Here is a 26,700-nt window from a genome sequence, read left to right on the forward strand (position 1 = left end):
AACTGATGCTTATTTTAATGAGTGCATTATTAAATCCCACCTTTAACTGCTTTAATGTGTGTAGTATTTCATTCTGCCGAAGGCGGCGGCCTTCTGCTGCCTCTTAAGGCTCCTCCCCTCACGACCCCTTTCCAGAGCTTGCTGCGACTCCCGGCCCACTAGCGCCCTTTCCCTTCTTTACAGTCTTTGCCCAGGCAGAGCAGAACCCGGGAGCTGCTCGCCCATCCAGCCTTCGCTGCTCCTTCAACGAGTTGCTGCGTCAGCGCCTTTCCTCTTTCCTCCCTCAGTTCTTTTGTTTATTCTCCTTTCGCTTTTATTCATTTTTGTTGGGGGGGGGGAGGGAACACACCAAACACTACAAAAGCATATAACGATCTTCTCCCTATCCATATTCACTCAGAAATAAATCCCACTGAATTCAAAGGGATTCCTCCCCCCCCTACCCCGCACTCCATAAGTTACGTTAGAATCCAAAGGAATTCGTTACGGTATTTTTAGTTTCAAGTTTTATTATAAAAGAGTCGACAAAATATAGGTGAATTAATCTTTTTTTAATATATAAAGAAGGTGGGCACGTCAGAAAAATTCGGGGGGGGGTTCACGTGACTGCGGACCCCGCAACTTAGCCGCCTCGTCATTTCACCCCCCGCCCGCGCCTGCTCGGCGTCACGTGATCCAGTTTGTTGTTGTTGCGGCCCTACGCTGGGCGGCTGCCCGCGTGGGCGTCGACGGGATCACGTGACGTGTTTAAATCTCTGTGTGTGTGTGAGCGAGAGGTGCGGGGGGGGGGGAGGGAGGGACTGTCTTTTCCGTCTACGGGGAAAGGTGGGGGGTGAGAGCGAGCGAGCGGGCGGAGAGAGAGGGAGGGAGTAGCTGCTCCTTCTCCAAGATGGCGGACGGGGAGACGCCGCTCCTCCAGTGCCGGAGCGGCGGCCGCGGCAGCAGCGGCGGCGGCGGCGGCGGCGGCGGCGCTGTGTCAGGCGCCTCGGAGAGCCCGGAGCCAGCTGTGAAGCGTCAACGCCGGGGCTCCACTGACAGCGCCGGCCGGGCCTGTTCGGCCGCGAAGGAAGCCGGCGGAGAGGCGGAGGAGCCTCTTTACATAGGAGGCGCCGCAGAGGAGGCCCTGGCGGAGGAGGAAGAGGTCGCTGCTGCTGCTGCTGCTTCCTCTGGCAACAGCGAGCAGGGAGAGGCCTTGGCAGCGGTGGGAGAAAGAGGAGGAGAGGAAGGCTGGGGCTGCGCTGGGCTGAGGCGGTGGGGCCTGGCCCGAGAGGAGCCGCCGCCGCAACCACTACTGCAGCAGTTGCCGCCGCCGCCGCTGCCGAGGTGGTGGCCGAGCCAAGGGGAGGGAGCAGAGGCGGCGCCCGCCGGAGACGCAGCGGAGGCGGCCATTGGCTGCGGGGCGGCGCAGTGTTCGAACGGCGCTGCGGAGGCAGCCGCGCGCCCAGGTGAGGAGCCGCTCCAGAGGCGGAGGGGGCGGCAGGTGGGCGCAGGGCAGCGACCGGGTCACGGAGGAGGAGGAGCAGCATCAGCATCGCTCGGCCTGCTCTTTAGCGGCACGGGAGGGAGGGACCCGAGAACACCGGCATCCTCTTCTAACCCCAGCTCAATGGGATTCGCGCTGTCGGGGCTGAGGGAAGTCAAGGCACTGCTTAGTCCTTCTCCCTCCCTCGATCTTCAAGAGCCGAAGGCCTTGGGAAATCCTCCTAAACACAGTCTTAATGTTTGTAATCTGTGGCTCCTCTCATCCCATCCACTTGTCACCGCGGGAGCGGGTGGGGGAAGAAAGCTGGGAGAAGGCGACTAAACGTGCAGCCTGGTCCTATACAAGTTTGCTGTAACCAGTGGCGTAGCGTGGGGGGTGCAGGGGGGCCGGCCACACCGGGCGCAACATCTTAGGGTTAGGGGGTGCAAATCCACGGGTTAGGGGGCGCAAATTACTTGTCTTGCCCCGGGTGCTGACAACCCACGCTACGCCACTGGCTGTAACTGCATATAATTTGCAGCCTTGAATAGCAGCCTGTGCCTAGGAGGATAAAGTTGACTGAAGCCAGTTTCACTTGGGCTTGACGGTTTGCTTAGTAGCAAAAAGCTAGTAATCCCGTGCAGAATACAGGGATCTTGGGCAAGCTAGGTTTTTTGACTTCTATGGCAAGTGCATCATGTGGAGGCGAAGCACCCTCTTCTATGCAACTCTTGAAGATACAGAAGTTGAAGCAAATCTTACACACCTATTATTTCAACGGTACCTAAAGCTTACATAAATGAGTATGAATGATGTAAACATGATTAAATCCCAGTTTAAAAGGAATCTTGCAACTTCTTGTAGCTGAAGTACAGCATAACTTGTTCTAAATGTGATGGCCCTACTTTTATCTGATAATAGTTTTTCTCTGTTTAATGTCTTTCAGACAATATGTTTTTTAATGATGAAATAATTGCAAACGGCTTCCATTCCTGTGAGAGTGATGAAGATGATAGAGCCTCTCATGCAAGCTCCAGTGATTGGACTCCAAGGCCACGTATAGGTAGATATTTAGAATTCAATATAGGGGTTCCAATTAAATATCTTGTAAGATTACACCTTCATTCTTGCTTTTATTTTCTTGGGCAAGTCATATCTTTATATTTGTGACACTGTTGTCTTTCCTTCATGTAAATCTGAACTCTGAGTGGTTTGTTGAGGTGCCTGTATATTTTGCTGCTTATCTTGGCATGAGTTTCACCTTGGAAGAGTAGCTGAGTGGCAAATTGCCCCTGCTTTTATCCTTCCATATTATCACCTCTACACTGCATAGAACTATGGAGTGCTCTATCTCTTTCCTCAGCTCTAAATCCAGAATTGGCAATTGAGGGCAATCCGAGGTGCAAGCCTGAGCAGTGTGTATGGAGGTCCTGGGCTGCCCAGACAACAAGACCCTCTCTCACACGTGCTCATGTGGTCCAAAGGAAAGGAAAGCACCAGCTTGGTGGCAGGAGTTGCGGGAAGGAGGCATACAAGACACCATCCAAGTGCCCTAGAGACTCCACTCCTAATTTTTGCAGGGTTTACTCCCATGCCTTTTCTTCTCCCATGGATGTCCTGCAAGGCAGCAGGCACAGATTGTTCCTTAGGGTTTACTCCCAAAGCCTTTTCACATTACATGTAGTTCTGTAATTTTTTTTCACCGATTTTTTCCTTTGTTTTATGCAGCAACTGAGGTTGCAATCTGAATTGGGGATTAATTCTGCCCTACCGCTTGAATTGTTTTCTTACTGAAAATAATCTCCTTAGCTGCTTTTACCCCACAAAGGAAAAAAGATATGGGAACCAGTTATCCTATTCATGGGATTAATACAAAAATGCTGTGGTTATTTGTTGCTCACAGGATGCCTCACCGATGATGCCAATGCATGCCCTTTTGTGTGCAGTACATTACACATTTTTCAGATTGGTATGCTACTTGCTCTGTTGAAAATGTGATAAACAAAAAATGTTGCAGAATTTTCTCCATCAGTTGAATATTCTGCATCAGTCAGATGACAATTGCTTTATTTTCTATTACAGGCCCATACACTTTTGTCCAACAACATCTCATGCTAGGCACAGATCCACGTGCAATTCTGAAAGACTTGTTGCCAGAAACTATTCCGCCTCCTGAACTTGATGACATGACATTATGGCAAATTGTTATTAATATCCTGTCAGAACCACCTAAAAGAAAAAAGAGAAAAGATATCAATACAATAGAGGATGCTGTGAAACTACTACAAGAGTGCAAAAAAATAATTGTCTTAACAGGAGCTGGGGTATGTATCTAATGTTGAATAGAATAAGTAGAACATTATTTGAGATTTTAATTATTCTGATGCAAGTATGTGGATCATGTGAATGGATTGCTCTCTGCTGTGCTACAGTAATGCTAGAGTCACTCCTGGGCAGATGTCTTTCTATATCCAACACCAGCAAGGGATGGTTGTCCATATCACAAAGCTCACAGTTCTTAAGAAAATATTTATATCCCATGTGCCCAAATATGCTGAAGGAAAGATACCTGTGTGCCCTAGTGGAATGTGAATGTTGTAGCAAATGCAATGATTTTAAGACCTTTCATCGTGGGCAACAATTCTGTACTGCGGCCCAGATTAAACTAGTTGCACTTGTGGGAGCCAGTGCAACAAGTGCCATTTGTGTCCTCCCCCCCCATCAGATTTGGAGGGGTGGGAGAACACCTGGAACAGTGTGTGGTGGTGGTGGAGGGGAGAGCATTCATCCAAACAAGCAGACAGAGTCTCATTGTGCATCCTGCAGAGCACCTGAGCAAAGGGATGAGCAACTAACTTCTATCACTAGCATGAAGGAACATTTAATTCCCTTGCTCTGATACTGTAAGCACTAACCTTTCATTGAGGCAATAGCAGCTACCCTTGTTTCAGTAGTTCAAGTATATGCAAGTGAATCTTCAAAGGTAGGTAGAAAGACTAAGGAAAGTAACTAATTTCTGGTAACCCACTATTGTTGGCCAACCTCCAGGAGACTCAGGCAGCAGTGTAATTTCAGCCTATTTCCAAACCATTGTAGTATCATAGAATTTTACAGTTGGACACTACTAGTAAAGCATTTGACAGAGTTTTAGGAAGTAAGTGGTAGAACTTGGCAGCGATGGTCATTTGCATCATATACAATGACTTTAGTTGGAGTGCAAGCAGAAGCTTGTTCTGCATCAACTAATGCCCTGAATAGAATCACACTACCTACTTTCATTTGTCTGGAACCAAGATGATACCTGTTAAGAAAAGTCTTGCTGATTTTGAAGTGACTGAACTGAAACGTTAATTAACTCTGCAGTTCTCTAGCCTGTATGCATATTGTGCTGGGTTCTCATAAGTAGTTTTGCTATAGTTGTAAGTGGAATTTCCTAATCTGCAGTTTTTAGGTGCCTGAATAATGGATAGTTCTAAAAAAAAGTAATATTTTATTTGCCAAAAGAAAATAAGCAAACAGTTGGGGTGTGTGACTATTTTTAGTTAATTATTTAGTTAGTTATTAAAAGCATTTATAAACCTCTCACTGTTTTAAAAATCTCTAAACATTAAATTTTACAGTGTATAGTCCAAATATTTTGCAGCAACAAATGTTGTTATAATATACAATTGATATTTATTATGGTATGTAACCTATTTCAGGTATCTGTTTCTTGTGGAATCCCTGACTTCAGATCAAGAGATGGTATCTATGCACGCCTTGCAGTAGATTTCCCAGATCTTCCTGATCCTCAAGCAATGTTTGATATTGATTACTTCAGGAAAGATCCAAGGCCGTTTTTTAAGTTTGCAAAGGTGCCTTTTCTCTCTTGCTTGTATGAAAACCAGATACGTTTAAACAACCTATAATCTTTATGTATCTAAAACAAAGACAGTTTTCCTCAAAGCTGTTATGCCCTTACATGAGCAAAGGGGCACATTGATTATTGCACCAATATAAAATCGCAAATAATGATGTCATGCCTGCTTTGTAGTGTGTTTGAGTAATAATCAGTGCTCTCTTTCTCTTGTAGTGGTTCTTATTTTTATGGGATATAAAGAAACTAAAGAAGCCAAAGTTTATAGAGTAACTATCACTGTTGCTTCTCCTATTAAGAAGGCACTACTTTTTTTTTTTTACTCGATACAGTAGCGATATGCTTATAACAAATAGGTGGAGTCAAATGTGTGAGTGAACTTTAGCTTACACAGTAGAACTTCATCTTCCTCTCCAGCCCTCCTCCTGCCTCTGGGTTCCCCCTCCCCCTCCAAAAAAAAGTTTACGATGATCTCCTTCCCTACTCTGAATCAGATTTTGATGGTGTCTGGATGGGAAGAGGAAAGTGAAATACTTCAGTGTGACTAAAAGTCTATTCCACTCATGGACAGTTCTGAATACAATCAAATGTTTAAATGCCATTATGATTTATGACTTTACAATAGCATTGCATATACTGAATCTTGTTTGATGGTGGCGGGTGGGGAAAACTAATTTTCTGACGGTGTATTTATATGCCAAGCTATGGCATAAATATTTTTGGCTTAAACTTAAGGCGTCCGCTGAAAAAGCAATAATATTGTTTTGGAAGCTTTCCACTTTATGAACAAATTGTATCTTTCATAAATTTAATGACATAATTAATGAAAATGGCACAAGCTAAGTTGACCAACATAAATACGTACAATGCTAGTAAAATGTAAAATCAAAGATTTTTCAGTGGGTTTCAATTATATGTGATTTCACTGATGCACGTGGTGCCTCGGAACATAACTCCCACATAAAAGGAGGCTGTCTGTATACTTTTTTAAGTACAACCTATAATTCATTTGGGGATCTTTCTGGATGTAGGATTGTGCATGCTAAATAGCTTTTCTTTTCATTCATACTTTTAATGATTAACACTGATCAACAGTTGTAATGATCAACATTTTCGGGGCTTGGAAGATATACTTTTTCAGAGGAGTGGGTTGTATTAAGGTTGTGCGCATGCAGAGTACCGTTCACAAAGTTGGACTTCCCCTTTCTCTCTTCTCCCTGTGCTGCCTCAAAATACCCTTTGAAGGCTCCTGCAGCCCTCTGGAGCAGATTTTGAGAATCCCTGGAGGTCTTCAAAGGAAAGGATAGGAGGGGGGAGTTCTGTTGCATGTGGAAGTATGCTGTGCTATCAGAACAGCAGCACTGGACATGACTCCATATTTAAGCTGTGCATAGCATGTCATATGTTCAATGGGGGTGGCAGGAAATGGTGTATACATTTCCCCCATTTAAGTTAATGATGTATATTAGTAGTATTTTCTCCAAGCCGAAAGGTTAACACAAGTTACAATCAGTTTAAGAAAACGTTGGTTCTAGTAAGCAATAGCTAATGTATGTTGGCTGATCTTTAAACAAAAACTGAAATGTGATATTAGCAAAATTTATTTTTCGCTTTTTAAAAAATTCTACAGGAAATATATCCTGGACAGTTTCAACCATCTCTCTGTCATAAATTTATAGCTTTGATGGATAAAGAAAAAAAACTGCTTCGCAATTATACTCAGAACATAGATACACTGGAACAAGTGGCAGGAATTCAAAGGATAATCCAATGTCATGGTTAGTCAATCTTAAATTCTATCTAGATCTCATGTTAATTTTAATGTGCGTGATAAGGGATATGTGGAATCTTTCAGCATTTTGCATATCTCTCACTTGGTTAGTTCCTGGAGAATATAGAATAGGATAAATGTTTTGAACTGTACATTTATGAATACATCTGAAGAGGATTGTGCTTCCGCTCCCTGACAGTGAATTCTATTGCAGTGCCCCCATAGATTTTCAGGATGAACACATGAAATAAAACAACAATGGGTAGTATTCAACTAATTAATACTTGGAGTGAACCCATTGGAATCCAAGGGTTTGCTTACAGTGGGCCTACTCTAAGTATGACTAACTGGCTATAATCCAGTGAATTTTATCAGCTAAGTGTGAACATGCAAATTAAGTCATATATGTTTGTATGTGTTCCTATGCTCAGATCAGTATGACTAGAATAAACTAGGTCGGTTAATATATGAATCCAGACAACTGCATACATCCTTATTTGCTTTCTGGTGTGTGTATGTGTTTCAGGTTCCTTTGCAACAGCTTCTTGCCTCATCTGTAAATACAAAGTTGATTGTGAAGTTGTTCGAGGAGACATTTTCAATCAGGTAGGAATAAAACCATAAATATTATCAGGTACATTTAAGGCTGCATTCATAAACAGGCTTAAGGAGTAAGGCTCACTAAGCTTAACTGATCTTCTGTGCAAACATGATTAGGAATGCACTGTTAATGAACAAAAAGTATGAGTGTTAATAACTATCAGATAAAATGTTATCCTTATATCTAGAAATGTGAACTGCAGCAGTTCAAGAATTCAGTTTACATAGAAACAGTTGTAGTTCTCCAGACAAGTGCAGTTCTTATTTATTATCATTGTTGCATGCCACTCCAATCTCCAAGCAGTGCAAGATTCCAGAGGTTCCAGGTGCTTACCTAGGGGTTCAGAAAGCTAGCTTGGCTTGATTGGCTTTTAACACTTGCTGGATCCAGGGCTTACAGGGGTCTGGAATCTTCCCAATCCCAAATCTCATAACACTATATTTATATTTCACCATTGCTTCAGTTGAGCTCAAAGCAGCGTGGAAAGATTCTTCAAAGTAGAATATTTCTTGTAGGTTAGTTCAGATGTGACGCTTGACCTGTCATTCACTGGAGGACACTTTGACTTTTATTTCCCTAAGTATTTTAGCTCAGCTGCCTAAGATTAGAGCTAGCAGTGTCAGAATGATTTCAGTCCACCTTCCATTTGGGAAGGGAAAGTTGCAGGGATATAATTTGTAAGCTCTAGGGAAAGAAGCAGCTTTGGGGAAGATTAGGAGGAGGGAAACTAAAGGATGGGGGTCTGGAGACAAGGTGATTGAATCAAGGATGCATAGTGACAGTAGACAGAATTGGGAGGAAAGGCTTTGTGAGACTAGAAAAGGAGGAACTAAGGCATCCCTGGAAACTACTACCCTGCAAAAATTATTATAAACCTGCTAAGAGGCTAGTAACCTGGGTTTCCATACTGGCTATGGAAACACATGACTCTAATGTTTAATTGATGCATCTTCATTGTATGCATCATAATTTGTTTCTGTACAATAGAGAGAGAATACATATGTAAGGCAATCCTTCACAAAAGCTGATAAATATGCAACGTGCTGTGCTTCTCTTTGTTGGGACAGATGAGAGGAAATATTTGTAAATTATTCATAGAATAGTTCTCTGGAAAATTGTAATCGCTAACATTTTCACGAGTTTAAAAATAATTTGTTCAGGTGCTTCATGGGGAAAAAACTGGTTAAAGTATTAGTCTTCAATTCATACTTGCATGTCATCATCAGTTTTGTTACACTTGGAATATTATTTAGAAAAGCTGTGGATTATAACATCAGTCATTTTTAATAGCAATCTGAACTTCTTAATAAATCTGTTGCAGCTAATGTTTTGACCCAGTGATTTGCTAATTGAATTTAACTTCTATAAAACTAAAAATAATAATGCAACCTTCTGTATGCAGGTTGTTCCTAGATGTCCCAGGTGTTCACCTGATGAACCACTTGCCATCATGAAGCCGGAAATAGTGTTCTTTGGTGAAAATCTACCTGAGCAGTTTCATAGGGCCATGAAGTATGACAAAGATGAGGTTGATCTTCTCATTGTTATCGGGTCTTCACTTAAAGTAAGACCAGTTGCATTAATTCCAAGTAAGTGTTGATTTCTCATCTCTTAGGCATATGGAGGGGAGTCTCTGTTTCAGAATAAATATATACGGAGCTTCCAAACAACTGTCATGCTGTACAGTGCTGTAATTATTGAATTTAGAGAGTTTTTTAGATCTGGGAGGAATATAAGAGAAAGGAGTGTATTTATCTTGCATACTATTAAGTAATATTGTAGAAGCAGAATTCTAGGTCACTTTTTAGTGCATTTACAAGTAGTTCCTAAAACTAGTTGTCACATTTGTTAATAACAGTTGACATTATATTTCTGTAACATACATTTTGTTTTATTTTTCGTAAACATGTAGGTTCTATCCCACATGAAGTGCCTCAGATTCTAATTAATAGGGAACCATTGCCTCATCTACACTTCGACGTGGAGCTTCTTGGTGACTGTGATGTCATTATCAATGAATTATGTCATAGATTAGGTGGTGAATATACAAAACTTTGTAGCAATTCAGTCAAACTTTCAGAAATAACAGAGAAGCCTCCCAGACCTCACAAAGAATTTGAAATACATTCAGCTGAATTACCACCTACTCCTCTAAACATTTCTGAATATTCTAGTTCACCTGAAAGAATTGCACCACAACATTCTCAGGTGGTACGTTCAGAGCAATCTTCTGAATATAAAGCAGGAAATTCTGATGCTTCCTTAGAGTCTAAAGAGAACTGTGTAGAAGAAAAATTTCAAGAAGTTCAAAACTCTTTAGAGAATGTTGAAAGTCTTTCTGACCATCTAGAAAACCCAGAACATGTGAAGGAAAATGGATCTAACCAAGAGGAAAACAAAGAGAGAAGTGAAAAAACATCTGTTGAAACACTGAGAAAATGTTGGGTTAATAGATGTGCAAAAGAGCAGATTAGCAAGCGGCTTGATGGTAAGTGCTTAAATAATTTGCAAACACCTACATTCAAATTAAACAATACTTTCAAAGTATTAAACACAGCAATTTTGTTTTGAAGGAATTCAGTCAATAGTGAAGAGCATTTTGTAAAAATGATCTGATCTTGCAACCAGAGAAATGAAAACATGTACATCCACTTCAATAAGAAATACTTAGATTTATGTTGGTGCAGTACAATAGGAAATCTTGAACAAATGAAAGAATTCCTCTGACTGAACCAGCTGATTACTTCAAATGTTTGCAAGCTTTCAAACTACATGTAGGCAATATGAACTGAATTTACTTTGTATGCCTTCAAAACGAATGTCTGCATTTCTAATATACTTGTTTTATCTCTTTGCTTTTCTGCCTTACAAAGCTATTGTCAGACCCATATGAAATGAGATATCTATTTATAATTATATCCCACTTTGTCCCTGAAGGTGGTCCTACCCATGGCTGTGGGCAAAATCCAAATTAGGATATTTGTAATAAAACAATGTAGCAATCTTTGTTTTGTTCTAAAATGCAACAAATCTAGAAAGGCGATCGGACGTGAAACACTGATAAACACTTGATGAAGTTGTGCAGTGCCTTTAAGTCAACTCCCATCACCTTCATTTGGCATGACTTGGTCAAGGATGATGGGAGCTGTAGTCCACAATAACTGGCATCACATAGATTACCACTGGTTTCAGCAAGTAGGCTGCAGTCCAGACCTCTGATCTGCCACAGGTAGGGTGACAGGGGCAGCACTATCCCTCCACCCAGCCCAAAACAGCTGTACTGGGGGAAAGCCCCCAAACAGGATGTGCCAGGGAGGGATCCCAGCTTGGCCCCACTGACATCACTTAACCCTCACACCAACTCCAGGCTGGTAAGGATTATTGAGTTCAATGTGGCTTACTTCTGAAAAGACATGTATAAGATTGTGCTGCCAAGTACATTATGGGCGATTCCACACAATCTAAAAAGTGGCAGTGGAAATGGCACTTCTGTGTGTCGTGTGAAGGGGAGGGGAATTTACATATCCCCGTGGATATTTCCCCCCTGCATCTCCCCACAGGAAATATGCACATCTTTTGTTTCTCTTCCCCCTCTTCTTTCCCACTCCCTCATCTTTTCACAAAATCTTTTCACAAAAGCAGCAAGAGGGGGAAGGGTCAGTTCAGGTAATCCTCAAACATGATTTGCAGTATTCGGAATTACTTTTACACATTTGAGCAGCATTGTTTGCCTGATTAGGACATCGTGACAAAATTAAGTTTTGCTTTAAGCAGAAAGGGGATCTTGAGTGCAGGGGGCGGGGGCGGGGAGAACATGTGAGGCAAAGTCTCACTCCTGAAAATCTAAAACAAGGTTTGAAGGATTATCTAAACCAACCCAAATTTTAAAATGCAGACTTCTGTTATTACCACTGCTTTTAAGCATCCAAATCAACTAAATTGCTGCAAGAAAAACCTGAAAAGAATTGGGGAACTTGTTTTCCCCTCAGTTTACAAGGATTGGTGCACATGGCAGTAGTTTTCAGTGCCAAGCTATTTCTATGAAGCCATTCCTTATATGGACTATGTGAGTTTTCTCCACACCACCCAATTTCTGCAGTGCCATATAGAAATTGACTTGGTATTTGTGGCAGCTTGCCTGTAGAAGTTGTAGTATGCACACCAGCACCAAGCTTCTGGTACATGTCTGCCAGATGTGATGCATGGATATGTTTTCTGCATTACAAATTGTATTAATGTAGAACAGCATGCTTTCCTCAAGTTCAGAATGTCTAATAGTATACTGGAGATAAAAATATGATTTTCTGAGTAAAACAAAATCTCATTTAGATGCCTGGAATGGGAGAGACTTGCAGCACGAACAGGTTGCAGCAATACCAAGAGTTGTACAGGCCTTTTAGTGTAGCTTTCAATTGCACAGCCCATCAAAAATGGTATTTCAGTCAACTTGCTTTTAATAAGCCTTTAGGCGGTAAGCTCTGAAGCGATTGCTGTATTTCTTTGATGACAGTCATTGGCACAGTCTGACGTCATTGCTTATTAAGATGTATCTTTGAGAAAAGTGAAGGGAAAGAAGTGGATTGTAGACTTCATAATTAAACCACAGAAATTAGTTACACATTCGTAACTGCTTCCCTTCCCTCAAGATCTTTGACTGTGGCCACCAGTAAATGAGAGTGGAAGGGAGCTCTTTCTTTGAGACAATATTGGAATGTGTACATTATGTGTACAGTGAGAAACTTGGAGGGGGGTGCTGAATAGTGAATGCCTTCATATGTTGCTTAATCCAGTTAAGCACATAGCAGCATGTAGTGAGCCTTTAAAAAGGGATTCCATAGTCCACAACATGTGAAATTAAAGTGTAATAAATTTTATGTATACCTATTTCCTTGCCTAGAAACAGTAGTGCTTAAAATAATGGCAACCCATAAGCATTAATGTATCACATTTAGGACTTCTTGGGATTATTAATGCTGAAATAACTATTCTTGCTAATCAAACATGTTTCAGGTACCCAATACTTGTTTTTACCACCAAATCGCTATATTTTCCATGGTGCTGAGGTATACTCGGACTCTGAAGATGATGTCATATCCTCCAGCTCTTGTGGAAGTAGCAGCGATAGTGGGTCCTGTCATAGTCCAAGCTTAGACATAGAAGACGAGAGTGAAATTGAAGAGTTCTATAACGGTATAGAAGAAGATACTCCTGACAGAGAAGAGGAGAATGGATATGGAGAAGATGGAATTGAGCTTCAGGAATCTGAGTCTGTGTCGGTAAACGAAGCTGTAGGATTTGACCATTCGACAGACAAACTATAAAGTAATTACTGACTGGTTTCAGGAACTTTCCCACCAGCATTAGCAGTTTTGGCATGTTGGAATGAATGTGTACTGAATTTAGAGCAAGGAAAATATAAGGATGTAGTGTTTATAAGCAACTAGAATAGATTTTCATGCATAGTTTTCTAACTTTTCCAATTAAATTCTATAAAGGCACACTCAACACTAATCTTTTTGAATTTTGAAGGTACTAAGTATCTTTTTACTGTCACTCATTCATTTTTATTAAGTTTAATCTGTGTGAGCTGTGTGTGTGTACATATACAGTATTTTTGCTTAACAAATTTCAACATTTTTTTTGTGAACCGTTTTGAAAAAGCCATTGGAATGTTAATATAATATAAAGGGAACAGCTAATCTAGACCAAAGAATGGTATTTCCACGCCTCTTGCTTTGTAACGCTTTGATTTATTTAGTCTCCTTTCACCCCCAGCTCTGTTACTGCATAATCTGTTTAACACTGGTATTTCCCCAAAAGTTAGTATGGCAGCTATGTTTCTAACATTAGTCTTCATGTTGAAATGCATGTGAGCATATTGAAATTAGGCATCATAGTGAATACCTGGAAATCCCTGACTACTTTGATTATTAGAAAGTGCTACTGTAAAACAAAAAACTTCCTGTGGATATGTAATAGTGCCTATTGGCTTGCAAAATTATAGCAAAATGGTGTTCAGTTAAATAGTAGCTCATTAAACTTTTTTGCGACACACAAAGGGTAGGTAGAACAGGAAGTCAGTATACAAAGCTAGCACTTAATGTATAAAATCTTTTGTGAATGCTGCCAAAATGTGAATATGTAAATGTACTGAAGGTGTGTATATAATATTCAGGATATGGGAGCAGTCTCCAAAAGAGCTTCTGTACCCGACACAAACCCTTAAAAGGAGAAACTTAAACTTCCAATATAAAACAGAAAGTTCAGTTTAAGCATAAGTTTAAAATATGCTGTTTGAGGACGGGCTTCTGTTTTGGATAACTTAATACCACTTGTTGGTACTGAATTATACAAAAAGCAGCTACAGAAATTGGTCACAACGCTGCTTCTTCAAGGCTGCCTTTTAAAAGTGGATGTCACACATACTTCCAGCTGCAGATTGTTTCCATCTTCCACAATGTGTTTCCTCACCCTGTATTTAATAGTAAGTTTTATGTTTATTTGTGAAACCACTTTTCAGCCGTATCCCAAGAGAGCTCTGCCAGTTATTGATCATTCATTCATGTACATTGCTTTAATATTTATTCCATTTTGAAATATGTAAAGTGGTTGTCCTTTTTAAGCAATTAATACATCTGTTCCGTAACAATAGCATAAAAAAGTGTTAAGAATGGCCTTCTGTGTTCATCTGAAAAACATTGGCATGTTTTCTCATGGTCCAGGTTCTAAATAGCAGAACTTGCTAGACTACACTAAAGAATGCAATATGTTTAGCTTTGCTTGCATGTCAAAATGTATTTGTGCTATAGGAGATATTTTAAAATGAAAATATTTTCTTTTTAAATTATTTTTACAGTGTGGATTATTTTATGCTTTTATATTGTATATAGTGTCTTTTATGTAACCAACTGGCAAATGTTTTGTAGAAGACTGTTTTAAAATGACCTGGCTCTCTTCCTGCAACTTTTGAAATACAAAACCAGTGTTTTATACTCGTATAGTCTGTTTTAAGGTCTATTAAATTGTCGTTTAAATTTTGGTTGCTGTTAATAATGTGTGTGGAAAGCCTCTCACTCCTCTCTTACAACTTCTTGTTTTACCAACAGATATGAAATACAATACAGCTTGTGGAAAGTATACTATGGTGTTTCTCCACTTAGGGTTTTTAATGGATGTGAACAACACCATGGCTGGCTTTAAATTTAGTCTAAGCTTAATGTGAGACCAATATGATCTTTTGAGCAATTTAGACCAAGCCTCATCAAATGTCTTAACCTTTCATTTTAAAGAACGAACAGGACCACTGCAGATGCAATGCAGCCAACTTCCTCTTACCTGTGCATAAGGTGGCCTATTACTTCTGTGCTGCTCTCTTCAGATCCTGCATGTGGGATGCAAACACACCCCATCCTGTTTTAATACTTGAAGCCAATTGTGCTATTTCTTCACTTTGCCTACTGTTGCTGCCATGCTATAATTCACAGCATGAATTCACACAGTGAATTTGCAGTCCCTGATTTGAGCTAACCCATGAGTAGTGCCAACAATGATTATTTACAGATGAACAGAGAAGAGCAGCCTGACTGGACCTTAAATGTTTTCCTTCCTTCATAAGAAGCTTTCCCTATGTATGTTTTACGCATTAAAAGGAGCTGCTAGAATATCTCAATTCATTAGGATAACTGAATCAGCTGCCTCCATGTAGCAAGCAATTTCTGACTGCTGGTTCACTACATGAATTGCCAAGTGTTCGCCATGCCAGTTAGTTTTTTCTCCCTATGTTTTGCCCCAGAAAATCACTCATGCACCATCCAAACACCTTACAAGCTGTTTTGTTTGTTTAGTCGTTTAGTCATGCCCGACTCTTTGTGACCCCATGGACCAGAGCACGCCAGGCACTCCTGTCTTCCACTGCCTCCCGCAGTTTGGTCAGGCTCATGTTTGTAGCTTCGAGAACACTGTCCAACCATCTTGTCCTCTGTCGTCCCCTTCTCCTTGTGCCCTCCATCTTTCCCAACATCAGGGTCTTTTCCAGGGAGTCTTCTCATGAGGTGGCCAAAGTATTTCAGCCTCAACTTCACCTTACAAGCTAGAAATAGCTTAATTGTTCCTTTTGGCAGCCATCTCCCTATAATAGTCATCTTTCCATATCAAACCTAAAGTTAATGTTCAACAGTTATTCTACTGGCTGCCTACACAAGGGCAGAGGCTTGCATGTGAGGAAAGGGAAGTATGTAATCCACTTAAAAGTATTTTAATTCATATTATTGTGTGATCAAAAGTGTATTAAGATACTCATCTTCAGGTGACTCTACAACTCAACAGATGGAGGAGAATCTGCCACAGTTCAGCAATGTAACTTTCAAAGTAAAAACAAAGGAAATTTTCTTTCTGATTTTTATTTTAATATATAAGGCCACTCAAAAACAGTGTTCACTGGGTGGCTCATTAATAAAATGATAAAATGTAATTAATACTTTGTATGTAAATATTTTAATCTGATAACCTTGTATTTATGAAACCCTAAGAGCAGCTGTGCAACTGCAACTATAAAAGACCTAGTGACTTAAGGAGCATGTAGTTGTGTGATCAAGGATTGCCTGTCTTTTTTAGGAGTGAGACTCCTGTAGAGTAGAAAATAGGACAGTTAATATGGGCAGGATAATAACAAAGCTCTGAGCATTTGGACAGGTGCACCTGCCTAAATTCCCATATGATGTGAAGGAGCATGAATGACTTTGTTTGTTTGTTTTTTAAGTGGAGAGACCTTGTCATTTTCTCTGGCCCTAGCTGTATTTCATAGCAAACTGTTCTGTGAGCCCCCTTGCCATGTGAAACACCCAGTAAGGGTCATCTTATTCCACACGGACATACCTGAGTTCTAAGACCATTCTTGGAGGCGGTTGCTCATCGTCTGAAACAGATAACCGACACCTCTTGTTAAAAAGTGTGGCACTTACTGTAACAACTTCTTTGTGAGTACCAGCACCTATTTTTCTAGAAAGAAAGCACTGGTGCAACCCTTCCTGGCCCTTGCCTCTGCGCAGGTGCTGCATTGCAAATCCCACCCCCCTTCCTCCATTTCTTGGGTTAAGCAAGCCTTCCCCAGCCTGATAACCTCCAGACACTGGGGATGACAGACCCTCCAAGTGTCCCCGTTTTCCAGGGACGTCCCTGATTTAGTGAAGCCGTCCTGGTTTCTGCTTTGATCCCGGGAACATCCCGCTTTTCCTTAGGACGGCCCTATTTCCATTGGGAGAAATCTTGGAGGGTATGGAGTTAATATTTTATTACGTTTTCATGTATGTTGGAAGCTGCCCAGATCGGCTGGGGCATAGCTGTCAACCTTCCCTTTTTTGTGGGAAATTCCCTTATTCCAGCGCTGCTTCCCCGGATTGTTAGATATCCCGTAGACTGTCCCCGGGACAGGTGAGGCTGCTGATCCCTTATTTTCAAATCTGAAAGTTGACAGCTATAGGCTGGGGCAGCCCAGTAAGATGTGTGGGGTATAAATAGTAAAATTATCATTATGAAATGGGACGTCCCTGTTGTCATCGGAGAAATGTTGGCAGGTATGGGATGATGGGAGTTGTGCTCTTCACGATGGGGGGAGAACCAAGCTGGCGAAAACTTGGGGGGGGAGCCCTGAGCCTGGGGGCGCTCAGCCCCACTTCGGGCTGGTGTTGCCGGCGGTGGCCCGCTGCCCCTCCCTCTGGTGGGAGTGGCCGCCTCCCGTGAGCGCCGGCGACAGCTGCAAGGCTGGCTGACCTTGCTCCGCCGTCGGATCCCCGCATCTCCGCCATGGCGACCAGGCTGCTGCTCCTCCGGCTCTTCCCGCGAGCTGTGCGGGCCACGGCGCCCGCCTCCATCCGAGCCATGAGCGCCGGGGGTGCGTACAGGCCGACGAGGGGCGGCGGCGGGGCTGAGCGCGTTCTGCTGGGCTTGCGAGAGCGCGCTCCGGGGGAGCGAGGGGCTGCTTTTGCCTGGCGCTCGCAGACCTCGGCTAGGTGACCTCAACTCAAACCAAAGCGCGGCACCCCCCGCCCCGTCCAGGAGGCGCCTCCTCGGGGTTATGAGGTCGTGCTGGGCGCTCGAGGGCCCGTCCCCCGGGCGCTCCTGCCTGCTTTTCCGCCAAGAAACCAAAGCCCACCCCCCCTACCCCGGGCGTATGGCAGGCAAGAGCCGCCCCTGGCACCAGGCCCCTTTGCTTCCCTCTTCTTGAAGGGAATCACGTGCCCTGTGGGGAAGACACGTGGAACAGCCCCCCATAAATGGCCTTTGAAGTGAGGCAGGCAATAGTCTGTTTGCAGAGCTGCACGTGAGATTTGGGGGGAGGGGGGAGGGAGTCACCATTGGCGACCAGCGGGCTAATGATTAATAATTATTATCTAAACTTGACAATTGCCCAAAGCAAAAGGGTTGTTTGTTTGTTTTCTGCTGAGGCTCTGTTGTAACTCTCGTTTGACCTGTGGGTGGAAGCCAAAGGTTACGAAATGGCCCCTTCTCACCACATTTCTGCCACCCAGCCCCCTTCCTTGGTTAACTCTGCTGGTGTCTAGGGGATATGGAGTAATTTAGGAGTATGCTTTCCTACCACCCCACTTAGGTAAAGGGACCCCTGACCTAGGTCCAGTCGTGACCGACTCTGGGGTTGCAGCACTCATCTCACTTTACTGGCCGAGGGAGCCGGCATACAGCTTCCGGGTCATGTGGCCAGCATGACTAAGGTGCTTCTGGCGAACCAGAGCAGCGCATGGAAACGCCGTTTACCTTCCCGCTGGAGCGGTACCTATTTATCTACTTGCACTTTGTGCTTTCGAACTGCCAAGTTGGCAGGAGCAGGGACTGAACAACGAGAGCTCACCCCGTCGCAGGGATTCGAATTTTCAACCTTCTGGTTGGCAAGTCCTACGCTCTGTGGTTTAACCCACAGCACCACCCGTGTCCCACCACCCCACTTACCAAATTGCAAACATCATGTCCCTGAACAGAGCCTGAAGGCAATAGCCCAGTAACTGGGATTCAATGGAATACTTTCTCTGATGTAACTAGTGATGGAAATATGCTCCCTTTTCTGCACTGTTTCTACCTCTACAACATCCTTTTTGAGCTACAGCTAAAGCTGTACACAACATTCTAAATGTGGCAACAGCATAGATCACAGAATCAGAATTATAGAGTTCGAAGGGACAATGTAGTCCAACCTGCTGCAATGCAGCAAACCTTTGCCCAAGGTGGGGCTCAAACCAACAACCCTGAGATTAAGAATTGTGTTCTCTACCGACTAAGCTATAATGTATTGTGTAAGGACATTGTGGTACTCTCAGTTTTCATTTCAGTCCATTTCTTTATCATCTGAAGCTGTCTTATTCACTGCAACGTACTGATAATTTCATTGAGCTCTCTGCCATGACCCCCAGGTTCCTAATTAGACCCTGCTATATCCCATCTGATCAGTGTACTTAGCAGGGGTGGTGGTAAAGAATATGTAGTGCATCCTAAAATATCACCTTCAAACCAGTATGATTTAGAAGTGCTTAATTTTATCGGGATTGTTTCATTCTCCACTTCTTCCTGGGGTTCATTTAGTTGGTTCAACATTTGATATTAAATTCCTACATCCTCCAAGGGCCCAGGAAGCTCAGATTTTGGAAATTAAAACAAATTTTCAATTTGCCTGAAGCGAAAACAGAAAAGACTGGGAAATACACAGGACAGTTGAGTTTGGTGGCACCTTCAAGAGAAGTGGTATACCCAGTAGGTGGGAATGTGCATGGATTTCTCTTTTCACACTCTTTTTCATTAATATCTCAGTACACCTCGTCAAACCATAATGCAGGTGCCCTAAAGTGGGGATTCTGTAAAACAGGAATAGACAACATGGTGCCTTCCAGTTGTTTTCAACTACAACTACCATAATCCCTTATCATTGGCAATGCCGCCTGGGGCTGTTGGGAATTATAGTCCAAAGTATCTGGAGGGCATCAAGTTGGCTGTCCTTGATTTAATGTGTGAGTTACAGGGTTTTTAAAGACTTTTTTTTCAGCCAGTGGCCTGGGAAGCATAGTACCTGCTCAGCAGTTAAGGATAGATATATCTAAGCATGCAAATAGGTGTGTAAAAGAAGAGTTGGAAACTATGACAGCAGCAGACTCCAGTTTGGTGCTAGAATTTTTCCTACAGCAGTTATTAAGAGGAAGAGGCACTGATGACAGGGATTTTGCTCATTTAGAATCCCCTCACACATGGCCTGTTAGTTACCCAGAGGCGGGGGCATGCCTAGTGATTGGATAGGTTGGCTCAGAGTGGCTGGGAGCCTGATCATCCATGTACACCTCAGGCCATTCCTCCACTGCTCTGGATGGCTGGGTGAGATATGCAGGCTCCTCTGGGTGCCAGGATGGATAAATCAGATTGCTGCAGCCCTGAGGGCCCCTCTCCCCAGGCGGCTGGCAGCGCTATTAGAAGTGTGAGTAGAGCACCCAGCAGGACTCAGAGGAACAGAACACAGGGAGAGGGCAAGAGTGGAATGGAGGCAGAAGGAAAAGAGGCAGAAGTCAGGAAGATGGACTAATGGAGATGGTGGGGAGGCAGGGCAGAGCAGACTCAACCCCAATGTCTGTGGAGGAAGTCACTGGCTGAGTGCAAAAGCCAATGAAAAGCAACCGTTTTGAGTTTCTGGTCCATGGTCTCTCCCAATACAGCTCCTTGCCAAAAGCGCAAGGGACAGGGGAGGCAGCAGACTGATGTGTCTCCTTGCTAAGGACACAAGGGAGCCTAGTTATGCCTCTGCCCAAAGGTACAGTGGTACCTCTGGTTGTGGACACAATCCGTTCCGGGGTACCATTCGCACCCCAAAAAGTCCGCAACCAGAGCAGTGCTTCTGCGCATATGCGAACTGTGCAGAATGCTTCTGCGTGTGTGGCGAAACTTCCGGGTTTGCTGTGTTCTTAACCTGAAAAAATGCAACATGAAGCATTCACAAGAAAAGGTATGACTGTAGTTGTTATCATCAATGCCAACAAAGCAGAATGTAGAATGACACATAGAGAGAATCTCAATCAGTGCATAGAGAGATGGCAATTATAAAAGAAAGAGCTAGCTGCATTTGCTATGAAGGCCTGAGATTTGTGTACTTAAGCCCAAGTTGACCCTGCACTTAACAGTTGATTTAAATGGGTTTAAGTTTGCATATCAGTGCATAGTGTCAGATAGGCAATCAAATCTGGGGGTTTCCATTGTTCTTTTCAGGTATCCCTACGGATGAAGAGCAAGCTACTGGGCTTGAACTGAAAAGTATGCAAGCCTTGAAGAGAGGGGAAGTAAGTTTAAAGCAATTGAAGAGTTTCACTGAAATATGATTTTGTTTGGTTTCACACTCTTGACTAATAACTATCACTATCAGTGGAAGATTTAAAAAAGAAATTTAACCTCCAACCCATCTCCCATTGCTTTTGTTGACTACACCATTGGCTGTGGTCTCATCATGCACTGTGACTTAGAGGTCTCAAGTCTTTACGGGCCCTGTAGATTTTTCTCAGCATCACTTAATTTACACATCAAGCTGAATTTAAAAGCAATGAAATTCATGCAGATGAACCAAGGTTGGAGTGGAATACAGCCTTAAACTCTTACTTCAGTCACCCAAGATTTATAACTTTTTTGTTCTTCCACTGTATTCTAGTTCTTTAAAAATCAACCCTTGGTCATTCAGTAAAAGAAAAACGTGGCAGGAGGGGATATATAACAACTGTGCTGCTAACTAACACATTTCTTCTTTATAAAGGATCCATACAACGTCTTGAAGCCCAAGAAATATCCAGGAACCAGAGAAGAGCCTCATATTGTTCCATCAATTGGGGACAAGAGACTAGTGGGTTGTATCTGTAGGTATCAGAATTCATTTGACTTCAGTACATACTGTCTTCCTGATTCTCATATTGCATAGTCTTGTAAAACCTATTAAGCACCAGACATTTCAGGTGCAATCCCGTCCCACCATGGTGAAGCAATCGTCTTTTGATTCAAACAGTAGAGCCTTTCCCCTTCAACACATCCCTCAGTGCATGCATGCACTCAAAGTGGGATAATTATAGAGGCAGCATGCTCAGACTTCCCATTCCCTGTCCTGGGCTGCCTGTGTGCATGCACAAGGGGAAGAATCCACTGAACCCAAGGGGAGCTGAGGAGGGTAAGAGTGGGTGTAAGTATTCCATCCATATCTTATAAATTACCTACAGCAAAATTTCTGTGGTAATCGTGTTGCTTTTTAACAGTGGTTTCTCGCTGAGTTGGGTGTGAGTGCTTTAAGAAATTTTAAAAATACTGTAAAGGCATACTTATTGACCCTGTTACAAATGAAGCGGCATGTAAAATATGCACAGCCTGAGTCTTTGGTAGAAGATGCATACTATATTAAGATACAAACATGGCATTTTCTATGATTCTTGCTTTGAAACACCAAGGAGCTATTGGCTCTTTCCCAGATTGTTTTCACTCTCTGGCCTTGTTTTCTTGTCTGACACTAACAGTCAGCAGGGTGACAAGTTAAACATTTCCTGCCAATTCTCCCCCACATTCATGCATTTGGGAGTCTCTTTCCCAGAGTCCCTGTGTAGTTATGTCCTACAATGATAACTACACAAAAGATGCAGCAACATGCAAAACTACTTCCCACTGATCTGGTAGGAAAGATGCCATAACCAACTTCAAAAATAGACCAGCTTCAAAGGCTGCTGTTCCACTATTCTAGGGAACCAAAACTGTTGTCAAATGTAACTGGTCCTTCTCTAAAGTCCTTCAAGCTTTCTAAAGTGTGGGTTCTTAATTAACAGATAATGGATTTTTTTCTTTCTTTCTGCAGGTGAGGAAGATAACTCCACTATTATTTGGTTCTGGGTACACAAAGGAGACAGCCACCGTTGCCCTCAGTGTGGGTCTTACTACAAGCTAACTCATTATGAACTCCCCCACTGAGAACTGATACCAAGAAAAGGTGTTTTTTCTTTCTTTCATTCATTGTAGACTTAAATAAATCTGCCTGCCTTTAGCTGCATCAACCTTAGTTACTTTATTGCACCTGCATCTAAAAGCTGAGACAGAAATACCATACAAGAGCTCTGAACAGTATCCCTTTTTGGGGATCAAAGCAGCCAAAGTAGGTCTGGTTTGGATTATGGCTGCAGCGGTGCTGTTTTTTCTATTTTTAAAATCACTCCCACCCTCCTATAGCTGCTATTTACCCCATTAGGGGAAACATACAAGTGCCTATATGCTGGTGGATGAGGTACAATTAGGACCTTGATAGCAATGCATGCACCTGCATTGCTCATAATCTCCTACCACCTCAAGTGTAATAACAGCATGTGTGTGTGTGTGTGTGTGTGTGTGTGTGCGTGTGTGTGTGCGCGCGCGCGCGCACACACACACACACACACACACACACATGCCTGCCTTCATTCTTAAAACTCCTGCTGACACACAAAATATTCCTTCAAAAAGCTCATCATTTTCACAGGAACTACTTCAACAAGTTATTTGTGAACTACAAAAATGGAGATGATCCAAACTGCAACCAACAGAATGGTAGAAGAACCTAGCTTCACATGGCACGCTTGGTCAAAGTAACAGATGTCTAGGCTGAGCATTATTACAATGTAACACATGGTTATGGAACAAACATCTGCAAGGGAAGTAGTGATATGTTGGGAACTTAGTAGGAAGGAAAGACAGCTTACTTAACAAGGTATATGCAAGGAAGAACCCATTCATTGTAATGAGTAACTTGGGTTACCGCTTTCCCCACTTCCATTATAACAGGGGTTGGCAAGGCTTACCGGCCACGGGCCGGATCACTCCTGTAGAGATTGCCGTGGGCCAGACCGGCACAGTGCAATGCTGGAAATCACATCTGCGCATGTCCGTGGCACCAGAAATCACTCCTGCACATGCCCAGATGCCAAAAATCGCACCTGCGCAGAAGCAATTTTCAGCGTCTGGGCATGTGCAGAAGTGATTTCCAGTATCTGCATGTGTGCAGACGCGATTTCCGGCGATGCTCGGAAACTCCCTGCACAGCGCGCAGGGGACTCACTGAGCGGGTGGCTCGGGGGCCAGTCAATTGGTCTTCATGATCTGCTTCCGGCCCATGGGCCACACGTTGCCAACCCCTGTATTATAACATACAAAGTACTGAACATATGCATAAGCATGGTCCATGTGTATCTGATCCTTTGCTAAACCATGTCCTGTCATTTCAGCGTATCAATATAAATTGACAGTATTGCATTGACAGTATCCCTGCTTCACTCTTATGTGACATTGCCAGATGGACTTCAGTCATGCAGACTACAGAGCCTACATGGGTCTTGTCAATTATGCAGACGCAGTCCAGCCAGAACTGGGAGTTAAGGCTGAACCTCATATGAACCTCAAAATAATTATCACAGAGATGTGTGCTAAGTGACACACTGCTATGCTAACTCCTGCACAGAATCAAATTTGTTGAAAGAATGAAACACCTACATGCACACTTGTACATAATTCATTCAAGAATTTTTTTATTTGATGCTTGAATTGTTTCACTGCAGTTTATAAATCTAAAAAAAAATAAATATTTCACAGCTGAAAGTCACATACTATCCATTAACATGTAAACATTCAGGAACTTAAGCTAGCCCCCACCCCCTCAATCCTCATCTTTAATTCAATATCATCAAGAGATGTCTTACTGAAATCCAAAAAGTCTTTTAAAAGAGAGCATTTAACAATTATCTGAAAAAGTGTAAACTGAACCAGAACTGCAAAACTGCTCTTTCAACATTTGTGAATGGGAACAAAAGGATAAAATTCTCAGCTCTACTGAAGGTAAAAGGCAAAAAGTGGAGCTGAAGCCAGGCATTCCTTTATTATTCTAATTACCAACAGTTGCCAAGGATTGAATTCCAAGATTAAATAATGGGTTCCATTCATAATTTTAACAACTGATAGTTGCTTCATGCTGCCATGAGATTATCAGACAAATTATCTTTCACATTGTCTTGATCTCTTTTTTTTATGTTAACAGGAGCCATATTTGTTCCGGTATGAAAGGGTTGACATAAAATTTATGGCTCCTCATTAGATTTTTACAAAAAGACAAGAGATGCATATCTCTTAATTTATCAGCTCAAATGTTAACGCCTTTTGGGTGTGTGTCTCTTTTTATAAAATAAGCCCCAATTCAGTTACAAGCAATAGATACTCTACTGCTATTGGAGCACAGGTATTTTATTACAAAAAAAATATATTTACAAAATGAAAAACCTAATGTGACTGTTGCAGTGATTGGGGGGGGGGGAGTAAGCACACCTTTCACACACACAGCAAGTCATTTTGCAATATGTGAAGTACTAAAATTTAGTTAGTGAAACCATTGCTTTTATTCCAAAGTTGAATTTTTATTAAGATGGCAAAATGTGGCTCCAGCATTCATATCAAGACAGTTTATTAGTGTAAGGATTTTTGGCTGCCATTAGAGGATCCGATCACTGAACATGTTTACAAGCATTTCTTATAATAGCTCCGCTGCCAGGCTTTTCACCTTATGTGACACTGCAAGATAGATGCAAAATTAGTTCAATGTTCCCACGTTAAAGAGTTGCTGTGTTCTTAGCTTCTGCAAGTTATACTAAATTGAAACCTTCATTGTGATCAATAGCCTGGATCAGCTTAGATCTGAGTATTTCTTTATCTGTATATTTTGGAAGATCAAGAAGATTAAAACATGTATGAGACACGGGGAGATACTCATCACCACCTCCAGTCGGCTGAATGACAAGACTAAGGCTCTTCATCCCAAGAATAGGAATACGATCACTGCCTGTCAAAAATACTACCAAGAAAATATAAATAAGTAAGAAGCCTGGGTACAAAAGCCAAAAATTTAGTGCTGTGCTATAATTTTCATTTTACTTTTTAGACTGATATAGCCCAAATCTAAAATTCTGAAAATGTAAGGCAGTTATAGCCATATGAAATTGTTTATAGTTCACTGTTTTTGCTTAAAGTTATTCTAAACAAATTTTATAGTTTAGAGAACTTATTATATTTGTTCATTGCTTCACCCAGAGGTTCTTTGGGGGGGGGGAATATAACTAAAAACAGAAAATCCATATAACACTCCTGAGTCCAACCCTAAAAAACAAGTGTGGTGTGAAGTGATTTAATTAAGTTAACAGTTTCTCTTGGCTAAATAAATAATTATTTGCTTGGAAACAGGTGTGCTTGCACCTAAAGTAAGGTTTTCAACCTTTAATGAATCATATCAAATCAAGCAAAGTAGCTGCATGGGTGCTTTCAACTGGTATGATGTGTTTCACCAGAAACAGCTGCAGTTAATCTATTCATATATGTGCCTGTATGCATGTTAGGGTGCTCACACATTCAAAACTCAGGGCAGAATCCAGACTTAAGTTAACTTTGGTCCTACTGAAATCAATCAAGTGAGCCAAATCATGATGCATGTTGTGCTTCATTCCCATTGAAACCAGCCGAAAAAACGTCTGGATCCAACAGATAGTATTTGAAACATAAGTGAATAAGCAACTTGCAGACCTGATCCTAGTAATTGTTGTTTATTTCTGTTTAAAATATTCATTTTTTTAAAAAGTGAAAATGCAAATTCTCCCTTGGACAGAATCCAAAGCCAACTTAGCATTTTAACCATTCAAAAAAACCAAACCCAACACTAACACTTAGGCTTAGCATGACATGTAAACCATGAACAGCACTGAGCCTTACACTCACATTCATAGGTGCCAACTCCCTGGGGCCCTGGGTGGTTGACAACCCACAAAATTCCCATGAAGGGGGCTGCCTGCATTTTCCCAAAACCTCCAGTCCTGAAGTGATTAGAAGAAACTGCTGCTGCCGCTCTTAAACTTCCAAATTTGGGGACAGATTACACTATAACTTGATAACAAGACAGGATCATAAACTACATATTGATCCTGGCTTGTCTGAACACACCA

The 26,700-nt window shown here is 42.1% G+C and overlaps 3 protein-coding genes and 2 long non-coding RNA genes across 24 annotated transcripts in view; 3 read left to right on the forward strand and 2 right to left on the reverse strand.

Annotated features, from left to right (window-relative positions):
- The window catches only part of LOC310706752, a 132,668-nt gene extending 116,511 nt beyond the window's left edge, over positions 1-16,157 (forward strand). The window contains exon 2 of the long non-coding RNA XR_014526147.1: positions 15,742-16,157. This is a non-coding gene — a long non-coding RNA (uncharacterized lncRNA). The remainder of the gene's footprint in view (positions 1-15,741) is intronic.
- SIRT1 (sirtuin 1) lies at positions 579-14,737 on the forward strand. Its single transcript, XM_083502519.1, has 9 exons — positions 579-1,445; positions 2,409-2,525; positions 3,545-3,786; positions 5,164-5,316; positions 6,949-7,096; positions 7,616-7,695; positions 9,093-9,279; positions 9,603-10,178; positions 12,701-14,737. The coding sequence occupies exons 1-9, from the start codon at positions 890-892 to the stop codon at positions 13,009-13,011; spliced, it is 2,370 nt and encodes a 789-aa protein (XP_083358645.1). The 5' UTR covers positions 579-889; the 3' UTR covers positions 13,012-14,737.
- On the reverse strand, positions 14,466-15,911 carry LOC310706692. Its single transcript, XR_014526073.1, has 2 exons — positions 15,772-15,911; positions 14,466-15,509 (listed from the first exon to the last, which is right to left on the reverse strand). It is a non-coding gene; the product is annotated as an uncharacterized lncRNA (long non-coding RNA).
- Positions 16,158-17,409: 1,252 nt separating the features above from the next.
- LOC310706619 (cytochrome c oxidase subunit 5B, mitochondrial-like) lies at positions 17,410-25,945 on the forward strand. 2 transcript variants are annotated; one of them, XM_083502948.1, is made up of 5 exons: positions 17,421-17,579; positions 20,942-21,012; positions 21,477-21,576; positions 22,554-22,685; positions 25,438-25,945. In XM_083502948.1, the coding sequence occupies exons 1-4, from the start codon at positions 17,492-17,494 to the stop codon at positions 22,664-22,666; spliced, it is 372 nt and encodes a 123-aa protein (XP_083359074.1). In that variant the 5' UTR covers positions 17,421-17,491; the 3' UTR covers positions 22,667-22,685; positions 25,438-25,945. The 2 variants fall into 2 exon arrangements, with proteins under 2 accessions (XP_083359073.1, XP_083359074.1); XM_083502947.1 differs by lacking the exon at positions 25,438-25,945 and having other exon boundaries at positions 17,410-17,579; positions 22,554-22,749.
- HERC4 (HECT and RLD domain containing E3 ubiquitin protein ligase 4) overlaps positions 24,233-26,700 on the reverse strand; it is a 35,966-nt gene continuing 33,498 nt past the window's right edge. For 18 of the 19 annotated variants that reach the window (XM_083502451.1, XM_083502446.1, XM_083502452.1 and 15 more), the window contains one exon: positions 24,233-25,562. In XM_083502451.1, the coding sequence (XP_083358577.1) occupies positions 25,354-25,562 (209 nt within the window). In that variant the 3' untranslated portion in view covers positions 24,233-25,353. Of the gene's footprint in view, positions 26,472-26,700 lie in introns of all 19 variants that reach the window. The other variant, XR_014525900.1, reaches the window with a different exon arrangement.

This window comes from Podarcis liolepis, assembly GCF_965112155.1.
Source record: "Podarcis liolepis genome assembly, chromosome: 5".
In the NCBI taxonomy this organism is placed as follows: domain Eukaryota; kingdom Metazoa; phylum Chordata; class Lepidosauria; order Squamata; family Lacertidae; genus Podarcis; species Podarcis liolepis.

Excerpts from the sequence above, each read along its gene's own strand:
- SIRT1 (XM_083502519.1), top strand. The coding sequence starts at position 890 with ATGGCGGACGGGGAGACGCCGCTCCTCCAGTGCCGGAGCGGCGGCCGC. Across the intron at positions 3,787-5,163 it reads TTGTCTTAACAGGAGCTGGG|GTATCTGTTTCTTGTGGAAT; the intron begins GTATGTATCTAA and ends AACCTATTTCAG. Across the intron at positions 7,097-7,615 it reads AAGGATAATCCAATGTCATG|GTTCCTTTGCAACAGCTTCT; the intron begins GTTAGTCAATCT and ends TATGTGTTTCAG.
- LOC310706619 (XM_083502947.1), top strand. The coding sequence starts at position 17,492 with ATGGCGACCAGGCTGCTGCTCCTCCGGCTCTTCCCGCGAGCTGTGCGG. Across the intron at positions 17,580-20,941 it reads CCGAGCCATGAGCGCCGGGG|GTATCCCTACGGATGAAGAG; the intron begins GTGCGTACAGGC and ends TGTTCTTTTCAG. Across the intron at positions 21,577-22,553 it reads GAGACTAGTGGGTTGTATCT|GTGAGGAAGATAACTCCACT; the intron begins GTAGGTATCAGA and ends TTCTTTCTGCAG.